Here is a 16,926-nt window from a genome sequence, read left to right as displayed (position 1 = left end):
CAGTAAAATTGTGGAATATTATTACAATTTAAAATAGCTGTTTTCTATGTGAATATATGTTAAAATGTAATTTATTTCTGTGAATTTTCAGCATCATTACTCCAGTCTTCAGTGTCACATGATCTTCAGAAATCATTCTAATATGCTGATTTGCTGCTCAAGAAACATTTCTGATTATTATCAATGTTGAAAACAGTTGTGCTGCACAATATTTTTGTGGAAATAGTGCTGTAATATTATTATTTTTTCAAAGAAATTATTACTTTTATTTGGCAAAAGTGCATTAAATTGATCAAAAGTTATAGTAAAGACATTTATAATGTTTCAGAGGATTTCTGTTTCTAATAAATGCTGTGCTTTCTATTCATCTGTGAATCCTGAAAAATCAAATGTATCACGATTTCCACAAAAATATGAAATATTTTTGATTTCTGAAGGATCGTGTGACACTGAAGACTGGAGTAATGATGCTGAAAATTCACAGAAATAAATTACATTTGAACAGATATTCACACAAACAAACAGTTATTTTAAACTGAAATAATATTTCACAATTTTTACCCTATTTTTAATCAAATAAATGCAGCTTTGGTGAGCAGAAGAGACTTCTTTCAAAAATATGATTGACTCCAAACTTCTGAACAGTGTTGTATATGCAATGCATAATTCTGAATGTTTTGTCTTTAAGTGTCTTGTCTATGCACACCTCCGCTGTAACCTTATCTTCTCTCTGTGTGTCTGTGGACAGTGTGAATATATTTTCCGAGCAGATCCACGATCTCAGCATTGCTCTGAACAGTCCTGTGCTGCAGCAGAAGTGGGGCAGCAGGTCGATGCGGCGCAGCGTGAGCCGTGAAGAGCACAACCGCTGCTTCACCGAAGCCATGTCCTGGATCATTCAGCAGAGGGTAAACAGCCTTCACACTCTGTCTGAGAGCTTAGGACAGTGCCATACAGTCTCGCACAGTGTTTTATGCATGCAAGGGCCAAGTTTTCCATGTCAAACAGCACTGGTGGTTTTTGCAGGAGATAATATCTATCTGATTATAATTAAGTAGCATTGTAAACATTGCAATGACTTTAGTGTACTTTTTATGGGCTAGTTGATATCAACATCATCAAAAGACTGAAATACATATTATTTTTAGCCATTTCGGCTGGCTGCAACATCAAAAAGATAAAATGTAAAAAAATATATATATATTTTTTAATATAAAATATAAAAAACACATAAACAATAAATGAGTGCAAATAAACGTATAACTTAAAAATATAGATATTAAATATTTTTAAAATATATAAAAATAAAAAATGTGAAAAATATAGAAAATCTAAATATATACTATTGTTCAAATTTTGGGGTCAGTTTTTGGAAGAAGTCTCTTCTGCTCACCAAGGTTGCATTTATTTGATCAAAAATGCAGTAAAAATTGTGAAATATTATTACAATTTAAGACTGCTGTTTTCTATGTCAATTTATTTTAAACTGTAATTTATTTCTGTGATGTGCAGCATCATTACTCCAGTCTTCTGTCACAATCCTTCAGAAATCGTTCTAATATGCTGATTTGCTGCTCAGTTTCCAAATATTTTTGTGGAAACCATGATGCATTTTATTTTTCAGGATTCACAGTTGAATAGAAAGTTCAAAAGAACAGCATTTATTTGAAATGGAAATCTTTTGTGACATTATAAATGTCTTTACTGTCACGTTTGACCCATTTAGTGCAGTCCTTGATAGTTGTTTAATATTAAGTTATGTGAAGCAGGGTTTTCAACCAATGCGATTTTACTGTGGGCGGAGCTACTACTACAGCTTGATGTGCCAGAAATAGACATCAACTTAACAGCACACAGATAAGTGCTGCTCTGTGCAGTCAGGCCTAGATAAAGACACAGGGTGAGTGTTTGCCAGGACAGAGAGAGCGAGAGAAAATGAAAGAAAAACTCTGAGCAGATGAAATGAATCTTTAGAGATTAGAGCGTGGCGTGCTGCCAGAGAACACAATCCTGTACAGAGAAACTCAGATCAGACCCAGCATGCCTCTCTGTTCGCCACCGTTACTGTCTGTCTGTCCGAGTCTCTCCCACAAGTCCTAAAAGCCCAGAATTCCTCAGGCTCCCGCAGGGGTCAGTAACATGGCTGACGCTCCCTCCTATCAGGAGGTCACCGTTAATGAATCACAGACGCTTGCTGAAGAGCGCACTGATTTTGAGTGGGCTGGAGAAAAAAACCAGACAGCTAACAGGGAAACCTTTCAGAATGTTCTGTAACGTTATGAGCAGACAAACGTTATGTAATGTTAATAGAACATTTATCTGGTCTTTACTAATGTTCTCAAAATATTAGCACCAAAATGATATTTAAACATTATTAATGGATTTTTTTCTTTCTGAATGTTTTCGTTTGTCTAATGATTGTTTCAGAGAACATTCAAAAGTAACATGTCCATAATGTTACCAAAATGATAAACTGTTCCCTTAATGTTTGCGTATCCAGAAAACATTTTTAAAACTTTCAGACATAATGTATCCCAAACTAAATAAAAAAATAAAAATAAAAAGTTTGCATAAAAGCATTAAGTACATAAAGTGTTTATACATCATTCATGGGATGTTTTTTTCTGAGACATTTTAATTGGACATTCATCTAATATTTTTTTAAACGTTACTACTCGTTTCAGAATATTCAGAGAACATTCAAAAGTAACATTCGCATTATCTTTGCAAAATTCTAAAATGGAATGTTCCCTTAATTTTTGCATAAGCACAACACATTTTAAACATTTAAAAAGTGGATGTTTTGATTTTTTTAGAGAACATTCAAAAAACATTCGTAATGTAAAGTAACGTTCTCATAGCATTTGCAAAATTATGAAAATAAATGTTCTCTCAATGTTTGCGTAATAAAAAAAAACTGTTTAAGATGTTCAGAAAACATTCATTTTCATAACTAAATGTTGTCACAAAAAAAAAAGGTGTTTATACATTGTTCATGGAGTGATTTTTTTGGAATGTTTCAGTTGGGCGTTTGTCTAACATTTTAAAAAATGTTGCTACTTTATTTGGAACATTCGGAGAACATTCGGAGAACATTCAGTAACATTCATATAATGTTTGCAAGAATTCTAAAATGGAATGTTCCCTCAACGTTTGTATAACATAAAAAAAAAAAAATTTCAGAACTTGTTAGCACCAAAATAGTATTTATACATTGTTTTAATGAACTGTTTTAGTTGGACGTTTGTCTTACCAAGAACATTGTGAGAACATTCAAAAGTAATGTTCCTGTCATGTTTGCAAAATTATACAATGGACATAACAAAAACAAATAAATAAATAAATAAAAACAATTTTTAAACATTTTGAATGTTCCGAGAACATTTAGAAATAACGTTTTCATAACTAAATGGAACATTAGAAAAACGTTCTTAGAGTATATTTTTGTTAGTTGTTCAGGGTGTTTATTATAATACCAAACTAGTTTTAATGCAACAAAAACAAACTGTGTTAAATGTGTTGCTACTACTGCAACGTCATGTTTTAATCTGTGTGTGTGTGTGTGCAGAGGCTGATAGAGACGTCGTTGTGGGGAGATGATTTGATGGCCATCGAGCAGCAGATAGCCAATCACAGTGCGTTTCACAGCTCCATCCAGAGAAGTGTGGAGGTGGATCGAGCGCGAACGGAGCTGGTGAGTTACACACACAAACCTCCTCAATCAAACAACACAGACGTGACCTTTAACACACACACACACACACATCTGTTACTGGCTGCCATATCAGTGCTGGACTGCTTAAGTGATGGTCTGATTAGTCTCGTTTATCTGTGGCAGATTAATAACTGTCCATCTTTTCTACTGTGCATTATGATGCTCCTGGTTTTCTTTTAAGCACATAAAATTCAGGATTAGAGTTTGTAGTGAGATTTATTACATGATTAGGTCATATCTCACCTCATAATCAAAAACAAAACAAAACAAAGTGTGTGTATATATATATATATATATATATATATATATATATGTGTGTGTGTATATGTGTATTTCTTTTTTAAGAAAATTATTAATTTATTTAAATATTATAAAGAAAATTATTAATTTATTTAAATAATTTTTTATTGTATACATTTTTATTAAATATTTCATATAATATATTTTACCTAAAAATCTAAAGAAACAGAACAAATAAAACATGATATTTCACATGTGGGTGTCAATATGCAAAAATGTTTTAGATGTTATGTAATTTTTTTTTTTTTTTTTTTTAATGTTTCTTAAAATAATTGTACTAATTGTATTCATTTTTTTCAATTTCCTTTTTTTGTGTGATTTCATGTAATTTTTTTTTAACATTTAAGTTTTTCATGTGTGTGTAAGATAGATAGATAGATAGATAGTACATAGATTATACAGTACGTTATAGACAATATGTAATATATCTAATGTACGTATAATGCATCATGGCAGTATTTGCTGTATATTTTCACCTTTTTGTTGCTTTAGTTGCGAGGCAAAGACCAAAATGCAGAACAGACCAAATCCTGTCTCAACAAGCTGGAGCAAGAATGGGACAGTCTACAGGTGAGACCGGCTCAAATCAAATCCAGACTTTTAATTTCCCAGCATGTGAGAGAGTTATTAAGACATAACCTGTGCTGATCTTCAGAAAGCCTCGTACCAGCGGAGCGTCCAGCTGAAGGACCTGCGGAGCAGCATCGAGGAGATCTCCGCTCAGATCATGTGGGTGAACGACCGAGAGGAGGAGGAGCTGGTGTTCGACTGGGGCGACAAAAGCATCGACGTCTACATCCCTCAGAAACAGGAGAGCTTCTCAGTAAGAGCACACACACTTATTACTGACAACACGCTTGACTCCTTCATCAGTGTGTGTGAAAACAACACCAGAATGAGACAAATTGCCTTGGCAAATAAATAAAATAAGCTAAAGATTTTTCAATACGTTCAATCAAGTGATGAAAATGTTTTTTTTTTTATGTTTTAGTTAATGATAATAACCCTGTTCAGGGGTCTCAGCATAATAAAATCAGATGCCTGAAAAAAATGCAAAGTGCATTTGCATTTAATATGCATAGCAAGCACTCACAGAAAACATTAATGTTTTAAAGAAGCTGAAGAGTGAATAAACACCGGTAAACTGAGGCACTAGCAGGTTAATTAACTCGTCCAAATGCATCCTAGATGAGAGTAATCAGACATTTAACATTTACACATTACAACTTGTGTCATGCACAAATGAACTTAATTAACACACTTGACAGAATTGTAAGTCACACTGTGAATAATATTGTGTTACAACAGTGAATGCAAAGTAATATTATTATTATTATTATTATATCAGGAGCTCAGGCTTTTACAAAAATGCATGTTTAAATTAATCTATAAAATGTGTGAAAATATTTGATTTAATTTTTGCACTCATTTCCCATAAACTAAAATAAGTGTTTATAGTTGATGTGCTGGTGAAGCACTTTAAGCTGTGTTATATTAATGAAAAAACATATATGAAGTTTCACTGCTTATTTTATTTTAGAATTTAACATGAGAAAATATGGTGTAAATTTAAAGCACATTTCCATATAATGATCAAAAACTATGACTAAATAATTTTAAATATTTTAATTTAATTTTTTAATGCAATTTAGTTAGTAAAAATGAAAGCACTTTAAGAGCAGGTTTGTTTTTATTGAACAACATAACACCGTGCCGTTGGGTTTGTATTTATTTATCTGCGGCACCCTCTTGTGGACTGTGTTTACTACTGTAGTATTATCATGGATTTTGAATATAATTTAGGTTTTGGAGATACTTAAGTGATGATTTTTCTTCAGGTAACAAATTTGGGTTATAAAAACGTTGTGAAAATGTTGTCTCTAAATTTTGAAATGTATCAGTTTTCTTGATTATAACCGTATTTAAAGCTTATAAAAACAACTAACTTTATTTTCACCCAAAATATAACGTCTATAAATGAATATTTATTTTTTGTTATTTTTAACATTCTATCATGTTAATTCAACATTTATTTTTAATATTTTAAGATCGTTAAAATATCCAGTTTTCTTGTTATGATTATAATGTTACTTCAAGGTTACAAAATGTTTCTTACAATGTTCTACTACACTGAAAAAAACAAGTAAAACTAAATTTACTTTTAGTAAATTTTGCATGCAGATTTTTTAAGTAAAATTTAAATACGGAATTAAGTAAAATCTACTTAACTAAGTTATGTAAAATTAGCAAAGGAAATAAGTACATTTAACGTGGCCAGGTTGAGTTTGATGAGCAATTTCTACTTAATTATTTTAAGTTTACCCTGCAATACTCAAATACATTTCACTGTTTGTAAATATTTACTCAAACAACATAGCACTGAAAAAAAAAGCCTATAAAGCATGTGGTTAAGTTACAAGCACGTATGTAAGCAAGTAGACAGCTCGTTATTCTTTTTAAGGAAATATGTTGACTCAATATAATTACTAACTGAATGAACACAGAGACCTGAATACTTGACACATGATACACAATGACGGTGACAATCAGTGAATAGTGTTCGAGTATGAATGGGTCATTTTGAGTAAAAAATGAACTCCTGATGTCACAAAGCAGCAAGTTACTTATACTGATATTTACTTAAACAATATTTGTAAAAATAACAAACAATTCCAAGTAAAATATACTTATAAGTGCAAACTTTAAATTCTACAAGCTTAAATTGAGTACTAATATTGAATTTACTCTTTTATTTAAATTCTTGCCTGAACTAAATTATTTAATATAGAAATTACATTTGTTTTTCTGTAGTATTTACTTCACCACAAAATCATTTTTATCAGTGTAACTTTATTTTTACCCAAAATATAATGTTATATGAATGTTTTTGTAATATTCTAAGAACTTTAAAATGTCCAGTTTTCGTAATGTGACTAAAATATTATTTAAAGGTTACAAAAACATTTCTTAGAACGTTTATCAAGTACAAAAAACATAAGGATGATAAGAAAATGTCGTTCTAATATGTGACTCTGGAGCACAAAACCAGTCTTAAGTCGCTGGGGTATATTTGTAGCAATAACCAAAAATACATTGTATGGGTCAAAATTATCAATTTTTCTTTTATGCCAAAAATCATTAGGATATTAAGCAAAGATCATGTTCCATGAAGATATTTAGTAAATTTCCTACCATAAATATATCAAAACTTCATTTTTGATTAGTAATATGCATTGCTAAGAATTCATTTGGACAACTTTAAAGGCGATTTTCTCAATATTTAGATTTTTTTTGCACCCTCAGATTCCAGATTTTCAAATAGTTGTATCTCAGCCAAATATTGTCCAAACCATACATCAATGCAAAGATTATTTATTCAGCTTTCACCTGATGTATAAATCTCAATTTTAAAAAATTGACCCTCATGGCTGGGTTTTGTGATCCAGGGTCACATATGTTTAACAGTATATCAACTATTAAAAAGTTTATAAGAATGTTCCATGAAGGACATTTGTCCTAACATTAATATCACTTTTAAAAAGAGAGTGAAAGTTGTGAAAAATCCTGTTGACGTCTGTTGAATGTGTTTCAGAAACTCATGAGTGAACTGGAGCAGAAGGAGATCCAGCTGAACGTGCTCAAATCGAAGGTGGACGGTCAGCTGAGAAACAAACACCCGGCGTCCGATAAGATCCAGGTGAGCGCGTCTGGTGTGTGATACGCTCGTGAGGTGTTTTCAGCCGTCCTGCCGTGTTTCTCGCTCAGTCTGACTGTGTTTCTCAGGCTTACATGGAGACGCTGCAGACGCAGTGGAGCTGGCTTCTACAGATCACCAAATGCATTAACGTCCATCTGAAGGAAAACGCACGATACAGCCAGGTCAGATAGATGCTTTTTTGTGCATTTTTGATTGAGTGCCCTATTAAAAAAGTCATAGTTCAAATCTATTAACATATTTGCACTGTTATGGTCATTGGCCATATACCTCACTGTATAATGCACTTATGATGCATATTACAGTCGTTTTGCATTGAGTTGGTCTCTGCCCTACTACCTCATAACATGCACTATATGTCATAAAGCTTAATGTATATACACACATTCTATATTTGATATGTTATTTACTGTATTGTTATTTGCACTTCTGGTTAGATGCTAACTGTGTTTCATTGGCTCTGCACAATGACAATAAAGTTGAATCTAATCTAAAAATATTTGCTGACATATAACTCGAGACTTACTGATATAAAAATTATAATTAAACTTTATTTGGCATATTACTTGTGCACGAGGCACTTTTCTTAATATTAAGTCTAAAATGTGTTTTAATGTCACTTTTGATGAGGATTGTATGATCTTTGAATAATATGCAAAATATTTAAAGTGTACCTGAAGTATACTTCCACTTTAGCACAATAAAGTTTATCTTTAATTGTACTTCAGCACTACTTCTGCACAATTAAAGTGCATTAAGTATAAAATTAGTTGTTCCAATTTAGCAAGCTTTAAGTATAGCAGTTTAGTACCAAAAGTACAATTGCAGGACATTTTATTAAGTACATAAATCTAAAAATGTATTTGTAGTATACTTAGCATGACAGCAATGTATTTCAAATACATTTAAGTACATTTATTGTTCACTAGGGTGTTTATGCATCTTTATGCTCTGTTTTCCACAGTTCTTCAAGGAGGCGAGCGAAATGAACCTCAAACTGCAGAAAGAGCACGACAACATCCGCAAGAACTTCTCCTGCGATAAATCCACCGCTCTACACAACTTACTGGAGCTGATGCAGGGCCTGGAGGTGACGCTTCGGTGCGGTTTAACACTGTGAGCGCTGATGCAGTGCTGCAGCTTTACCAGTGTGTGTGTGTGTGTGTGTGTGTGTGTGTGTGTGTGACAGAAAGAGCGCGAGCGTCTGGCGGAGCAGAGGGAGATGGTCCAGCAGCTGGTGATCAAATCCAAGAGCATCGCCAGACTGAAACTCAGAAACCCAGATGAGAAGATCACGGGCCAAAATATCCTCGTGCAGGCGCTGTGTGACTACAGACAGGATGAGGTGACATTTACATGCATGCATATATATATATATATATATATATATATACACACACACACACACACGCACACATTTTTATAATAATGTATTTTTAAATTATCACAAGAACAAGTAAATAAAGAAAGAAAAGAAAAATATATATATATATATATTATTATTATTATTTTATTTTTTATTTACTTGTTCTTTTTAACTGGTCAAAAGTGTATAAATACAATTATTTTATGTTTTTGAAAAGGTTTCTTGCTCAACAAGGCTACATTTATTTGATCATAATATTTCTTTAATATTTTAAATATTATAATATTTTTATATTTCATGGAAATATTATATAAATAATACAATAACAGTGTAATGTTGTATAAAATGTATATAATATTATACTTTATAAATATAATGTTTTTGAGGAAAAGTTTAGGAAAGTTTAATCAAAAGTTTTTTAAATAGTTTTTATATTAATAATACTATGTATAGTTTTTTAATTAAATAATTTATAATTAAATAAATTAAATTAGATTAAATTGATCAAAAGTGACAGTAAAGACATGTATAATGTTACAAATGATTTCTGTTTCAAATAAATGCTGTTTTTTTAAACGTTCTATTCTTCTGTGAATCCTGAAAAATAAAATGCATCACAGTTTCCACAAAAATATTGTGTGTCACGACTGTTTTCAACATTGATAATAATCATAAATGTTTCTTGAGCAGCAAATCAGCATATTAGAATGATTTCTGAAGGATCATGTGACACTGAAGACTGCAGTAATGATGCTGAAAATTCAGCTGCGCATCACAGAAATAAATTACAGTTTACTATATATTACAATAGAAAACAGTTATCTTAAACTGTAATAATATTGTACAATTTGTACAATATTTGTGATTAAATAAATGCAGCCTTGGTGAGCAGAAGAGACTTCTTTCAAAAACATTACTGATTCCAAACAAATTTCTGTGTAAATTCTTCAATCAATCGATACAATTGAGTATCAATACTTTTACAAACAATTTACACAGAAAATGTGGCTCATGTTTCATAAATGATGCACAGCTGGAAATAAAGTGCTGTTCTGGTTACGCGTTTGTCAGCGTGTGTGTCTGTTGTCGTGTGCGTCTGCAGAAGACGATCCGTAAGGGCGATGAAGGGATCCTGAAGGATAACTCTGAGCGAACCACGTGGCAGGTGACGGGACCCGGAGGAATGGACATGCTGGTGCCTTCGGTCTGTCTGTTAGTGCCACCTCCAAACCCGCTCGCCATCAGCCTGGCCAGCAAGTGAGAAACACACACACACACACACACACACACACACACACACACACACTCACACACACACACACACACACACACACTCTCACACATGTTCGTTTTTGTGAAAAGTGTGGACTCTCCATAGGCGTAATGGTTTTTATACTGTACTTACTGTATGTGCTATTGTCCTACACCAACCCTACACCTAAACCTACCCCTTACAGGAGACTGTCTGTATTTCAGATTTTCAATACACTCCATTCTGTGTGATTTATAAGCGTTTTGAAAAGTGAGGACATGGAGTAATGTCCTGAGATGTCACCTTCTCCTTGTAATACCTGTTATACCCTCGTCATTATACACATCTATGTCCTGACTTTTCACAAAAACACACACACACACACACAATCTATAAATATAATGTTGTTAGTAATATAAGGTAATAACAATTACTATAGTGCCTCAACCATAAAAACTACACTACCAGTCAAAGGTTTTTGAACAGCACGATTTTTAATGTTTTTTTTAAAGAAGTCTCTTCTGCTCACCAAGCCTGCATTTATTTGATCCAAAATACAGCAAAAGCAGTAATATTTTGAAATATTTTTTACTATTTAAAATAACTGCTTTCTATTTGAATATATTTAAAAATGTAATTTATTCCTGTGATTTTAAAGCTGTATTTTCAGCATCATTACTGCAGTCTTCAGTGTCACATGATCTTCAGAAATCATTCTAATATTCTGTTTTGCTGCACAAAAAACATTTTTTATTATTATTATTATGTTGAAAACAGCTGAGTAGGATTTTTTCAGGTTTCTTTGATAAATAGAAAGTTGAGAAGAACAGCATTTATCTGAAATAGAAATCTTTTGTAACATTATAAATGTCTTTATAATCACTTTTGATCAATTTATGCATTTTGCAAAGAATAAATAATATATATATATATATATATATATATATATATATATATATATATATACTGACTCAAGCTTTTGAATGCTATAGTGTTACAAAAGCTGATCTTATGTGTATAATGTTTCAGATAAATGCTGATCTTTACATTTTTATATTCATTGAAGAATCCTGAAAAAATGTACTCAACTGTTTTAAATATTGATAACAATAATATTAATAATAATAATAATTAGAAATGTTTCTTGAACAGCAAATCAGCATATTAGAATGATTTCTGAAGGATCATTGAAGACTGATGCTGAAAATACAGCTGCGCATCACAGAAATACATTATTTGTTAAAATATATTAAAATAGAAAGCAGTTATTTTAAATAGTAAAAAATATTTCATAATATTACAGCTTTTGCTGTATTTTGGATCAAATAAATGCAGGCTTGCTGAGCAGAATTCCTTAAAAAACGTTAATAATCTCACTGTTCAAAAACTTTTGACTGGTAGTGTATTTTTGCAAGTGTTAGATATGATTTAGTTGCTTTTTTACTGTTTAACTGTGTTTGTTTGACGGCAGGAACTCTCAGTATTACGAGGCTATTCTAACCGTCTGGAATCAGCTGTACATCAACGTCAAGAGTATGGTCTCATGGCAGTACTGTCTGCTGGACATCAATCACATCAATTCACTCACCATCAGCATGGTAATTAAATAAATGTGTAAAATTGTCAAATATTATTATAATTGAAAACTTTTCTATGTGAATAGCTGTTAAACTGTAATTTATTTCTGTGATCAAAGCTGTATTTTCAGCATCATTACTGCAGTCTTCAGTGTCACATGATCTTCAGAAATCATTCTAATATTCTGTTTTGCTGCACAAAAACATTTTTATTATTATTATTATGTTGAAAACAGCTGAGTAGGATTTTTCAGGTTTCTTTGATAAATAGAAAGTTGAGAAGAACAGCATTTATCTGAAATAGAAATCTTTTGTAACATTATAAATGTCTTTATAATCACTTTTGATCAATTTATGCATTTTGCAAAGAATAAATAAAATATGTTTCAGATAAATGCTGATCTTTACATTTTTATATTCATTGAAGAATCCTGAAAAAATGTACTCAACTGTTTTAAATATTGATAACAATAATATTAATAATAATAATAATTAGAAATGTTTCTTGAACAGCAAATCAGCATATTAGAATGATTTCTGAAGGATCATTCAAGACTGATGCTGAAAATACAGCTGCGCATCACAGAAATACATTATTTGTTAAAATATATTAAAATAGAAAGCAGTTATTTTAAATAGTAAAAAATATTTCATAATATTACAGCTTTTGCTGTATTTTGGATCAAATAAATGCAGGCTTGCTGAGCAGAATTCCTTAAAAAACGTTAATAATCTCACTGTTCAAAAACTTTTGACTGGTAGTGTATTTTTGCAAGTGTTAGATATGATTTAGTTGCTTTTTTTTACTGTTTAACTGTGTTTGTTTGACGGCAGGAACTCTCAGTATTACGAGGCTATTCTAACCGTCTGGAATCAGCTGTACATCAACGTCAAGAGTATGGTCTCATGGCAGTACTGTCTGCTGGACATCAATCACATCAATTCACTCACCATCAGCATGGTAATTAAATAAATGTGTAAAAATTGTCAAATATTATTATAATTGAAAACTTTTCTATGTGAATAGCTGTTAAACTGTAATTTATTTCTGTGATCAAAGCTGTATTTTCAGCATCATTACTGCAGAAACATTTCTGATTATTATCAACGTTAAAAACAGTCGTGCTGCACAATATTTTTGTGGAAACTGTGATGCATTTAATTTTTCAGGATGAATAACAGATGAATAGAAAGTTCAAAAGAACAGCATTTATTTGAAATAGAAATCTATTGTCACTTTATAAATGTCTTTACTGTTGCACACAAAATGTGCATTATCAAAGCAACTAACCAACAAAATGATCAAAACTGCTAACGTTTCGTCTTTGTTTGTGTGCAGCTTTCCAAAATGGGTCCGGATGAGTACAGCAGCATCATCCGAAGTCTGGAGCTGCACTTCCAGGAGTTCAAGAAACACTCGCAGGGTTCAGAGCTGTTCGGGGCCGAAGACTACAAACACATCGAGAACCAGTATACAGGAGCCCAGCAGCACTACAGCAAACTGGTGGTGGATCTGCCCACGTACGGTCAGTGTGCAGCAGTCTTACTTCCATTACAAATATTGAGACAATCAAGATGCATTTACTTCAGAAGGAAAATTACTTAAGATATTAAATCTAGTTTTCTGAAAATGTTTCAAAATTAAGTGAGTTCATGGTTAAAATAATCTTTGAAATAAGTTGATTTTTCTTACAGCACTTTTTACTGATATTTTTCCTTGTATTAAGCATAAACTCACTTAATTTGTATTGATTTTTTCAGAAAACTAGACCTGATAGTCATTTTAGTTTCCTAGTAAATGTATTTTGGTTTAATAATGTTTGGATATTTTAAATGGAAAGCAAGTACTAAGAAAATATATATATATTTTTATTATTATTATTATTATTGTTTGCACAGATGCACAAAATGCAGAATTCAGAGGTCTCAAGATATTAAGATATTTATATCTTTTTCTTAAATAAACCTAACCAACAATTTTTGTTGTTGTTTTAAGCATAAATCTTGCAAAAATATATAGATTTTTAACATAGATTTATTTATATTTATATTACTAGTTAAAGTTTGGAGTAATTATGATTTTTTTTTGTTATCAAGGCTGCGTTTATTTGATAAAAATATTTTTATATAATATTTTATATAAATATTATGTAATATAAATAATTTAATAATGGTAAAATGTAATGTAATATCTATATAATATTAGATTATATAAATATAACATTTCTTGTTGAAACAATGATACACTAACATTCAAAAGTTTGTGGAAAATATTTTTTTTTAAAGGAAATTAATACATCTAGTCATTAATATTAATATCTCTGATATCTCTTATCATTTCCAGAAAAACATATCTAAGCTTCCTTAAAACAAGACAAATTTACTGATAAGCAAAACTGTGCAAGTAAGATATTAAGACTTGTTTTCACAAAATATATCTTGGAATAGATTCATTTTTAAAATTATTTTTTTTTTTTTTTTTTTTACAAATTTTTGTTGGTTAAAGTATAAATGTAAAAAGTTTAGTGAGGTTTATACTATAAAGAAAAAAACCTCGAAAACATTAATATATTATGCAATTTTGTTTTGCAATTCTCAAGTACATTTATATTTAGATATTTCTGGAAAATCCTGATAATAATAATTTATGATAATAATTTTTTTATTAAAATAAATAAAATGATAGATAGATAGATAGATAGATAGATAGATAGATAGATAGATAGATAGATGAACATAAAAATACTATAGAAGTTAATGGGGACCATGAACTGAATTTAGATTTTTGGGTGAACTGTCCCTTTACGTGCAGTTAATGCCACACTCTGAAGAATGTTTAGATATTTGTAATGGCAAACAAGTGAAAACCAATGAGGATCTGCTGTGTAACGTCCTGAATGTGTTGTGTTTATCGTAGCCACTCGAGGCGAGGGATCTGAATACGCGGCGGCCGTGAGCGTCAAACTGCTGAACGAGCTGAACACACTGCGACTGAAGCTGGACGGCGCAGAGTCGTCTCTCGTCACGTTCCTGTACATCGCGCTAGGAGAAGACGCGCCGGAGGAGTGCGGACGCCACATCGCCAGCACACAGGTGACAAACACATGAGTCCGGTGTCCTGACATTTCATCCTACCCGGCAGACATATCGCGTCATTTTTCTCACGCTAAACAACGATAATTACTGTATTTGCATTACTGTAAGGGGTAGGTGTAGAAATGATTAAAACAAGGGCTGTCAGTTTAATGCATTAACTTAATTTAATTAGTTATGAAAAAAAAACGCGATTAAAATATTTTAGCGCAGCCCCGCCCCCAGACCTGTACATCATCTTACATTTCATACAGTTGACTGTTGACAAATATGATGCAGGGCAACAACTCAATAAATGCAGTTATGCCTTAAAATTCTAGATATTGGGGCAAAAATGCTCCTGTATGAGTTTTTGTCTCATATTTATATCACATGATAAGCGATATCACACGAGTGCTGTTTGTCTGGAATATAATGAGTGCAAATGTGATTTTATACAACAGTTCAGTAAATATGAAGGTAATATTGTTATATTTTAAACACAATATTGTCTGGTTGTTGCTCGGTTTTCCAAACAAACCTATAAAGCGACAGCAGAATTGTTGTGCATCTCCGAGCAACACAGAGGTGTTTAGTTTCTGAATGAATCCGTGTTTTGAATGAATCGTGTGAATCAATGATTCAAAGACTCATTCATAAAGTGAGCCATTTACTACATTCCTGAATGAATCAGCCGTTTGAACGAATCGAATAAATGAAAGACTCATAAAGACATTTACCGCCACCTGCTGGCAGTTTTAGTTTCTTATATAGAGTATTCTTTCATTTAAAAAAGGGGGGGAAAACTTTAAAGGGATAGTTCACACACAAAAAAAGTTTAATTATGTCATCATTTACTCTTAGGCCCACTTTCTTTTGTGGAACATAAAAGAAGGTATTTTGAAGACTGTTGGTAACAAAGCTGTCCATTGCATGATCGACAAAAAAGTTTCTCAAATTATCTTCTTTTATGTTCCATAGTTTATGTTAGGCTAAACGTTTATGTTTAATAAATTTTTATGTTGAATCAAATAAAATATTTATTTCTGAAGCGACTGTTTGTAACGTCTAATTAATACTTTCTCATTTTACACACAAAATAGCTTTAAATAATCTTTTGGGGGTATTTTCACCGCCAAATGTAATTTGTGATTAATTAGATTACATTTTTTTAATTGACTGACAGCCCTAATTAAAACACAGTCTAATAAGTAGGAAAATTCATTTATTGTTGGTTTCCGTTGCTGTATCCCTTCAAGCCACAACCCTGAACAAAACATAATTACTGTATTTGCATTACTGCAGGGGTAGTTTTAGGGTTTGGGTAGACGTTAATAAACCATAATTTGACAGGTAGCATTCTTCGTTGAACTGTACTACCTACTGTTTTAATGGGAGGCAGCACAAATCAACAGCGCACCGGCGGAGAAGCACTGATCTCCGAGAGCCGTGGGTTTAACGCTGAGTGCTTGTGTGCAGGTCTTTCAGAAGAACGTGCAGACGCTGAAGGCCGAGTTTCAGAGCCTGAGACACAGCGTTGAGACCGAACTCAAAGACGCCGCGGACAGCGATAAAGCCAGATACCTGCGTGCACAGCTGGACTTCATTAACCAGAAACTAGCTCACATGGAGAACTACACTACTGCACACCTGCAGAGGTACACCACACACGAACATAAAAGCTGGATTTCACTGTAAGGATACAATGCTGTTCAAAGGTTTGGGGTCGGTAAGATTCTTAATGCAGAAGTCTCTCATGTGTGCCAAGGCTGCATTTATTTGACCAAAAATACAGTAAGAACAGCAATATTGTGAAATATTATAACATTATTATAATTACAATTTTAAACAAGAGTTTGCTTTTTGAATATATTTATAATATAATTACAATTTCAAATAAGTTTTCTATTTGAATGTATTTATATTTAT

General features: G+C 32.0%; 1 protein-coding gene across 1 annotated transcript in view; it reads left to right on the top strand.

Moving 5' to 3' along the window:
• The window catches only part of dspb (desmoplakin b), a 32,735-nt gene that overhangs the window by 4,984 nt on the left and 10,825 nt on the right, over nt 1–16,926 (top strand). The window contains exons 4-16 of the mRNA XM_058755987.1: nt 749–908; nt 3,569–3,694; nt 4,508–4,585; nt 4,671–4,838; nt 7,608–7,712; nt 7,799–7,894; nt 8,695–8,820; nt 8,920–9,075; nt 10,199–10,353; nt 11,820–11,946; nt 13,265–13,451; nt 14,843–15,018; nt 16,477–16,655. Of these exons, the coding sequence (XP_058611970.1) occupies nt 749–908; nt 3,569–3,694; nt 4,508–4,585; nt 4,671–4,838; nt 7,608–7,712; nt 7,799–7,894; nt 8,695–8,820; nt 8,920–9,075; nt 10,199–10,353; nt 11,820–11,946; nt 13,265–13,451; nt 14,843–15,018; nt 16,477–16,655 (1,839 nt within the window). The remainder of the gene's footprint in view (nt 1–748; nt 909–3,568; nt 3,695–4,507; nt 4,586–4,670; nt 4,839–7,607; nt 7,713–7,798; nt 7,895–8,694; nt 8,821–8,919; nt 9,076–10,198; nt 10,354–11,819; nt 11,947–13,264; nt 13,452–14,842; nt 15,019–16,476; nt 16,656–16,926) is intronic.

Source organism: Onychostoma macrolepis, chromosome 20, assembly GCF_012432095.1.
Source record: "Onychostoma macrolepis isolate SWU-2019 chromosome 20, ASM1243209v1, whole genome shotgun sequence".
Lineage (NCBI taxonomy): Eukaryota > Metazoa > Chordata > Actinopteri > Cypriniformes > Cyprinidae > Onychostoma > Onychostoma macrolepis.
This window is presented reverse-complemented; position numbering and strand designations above follow the sequence as displayed.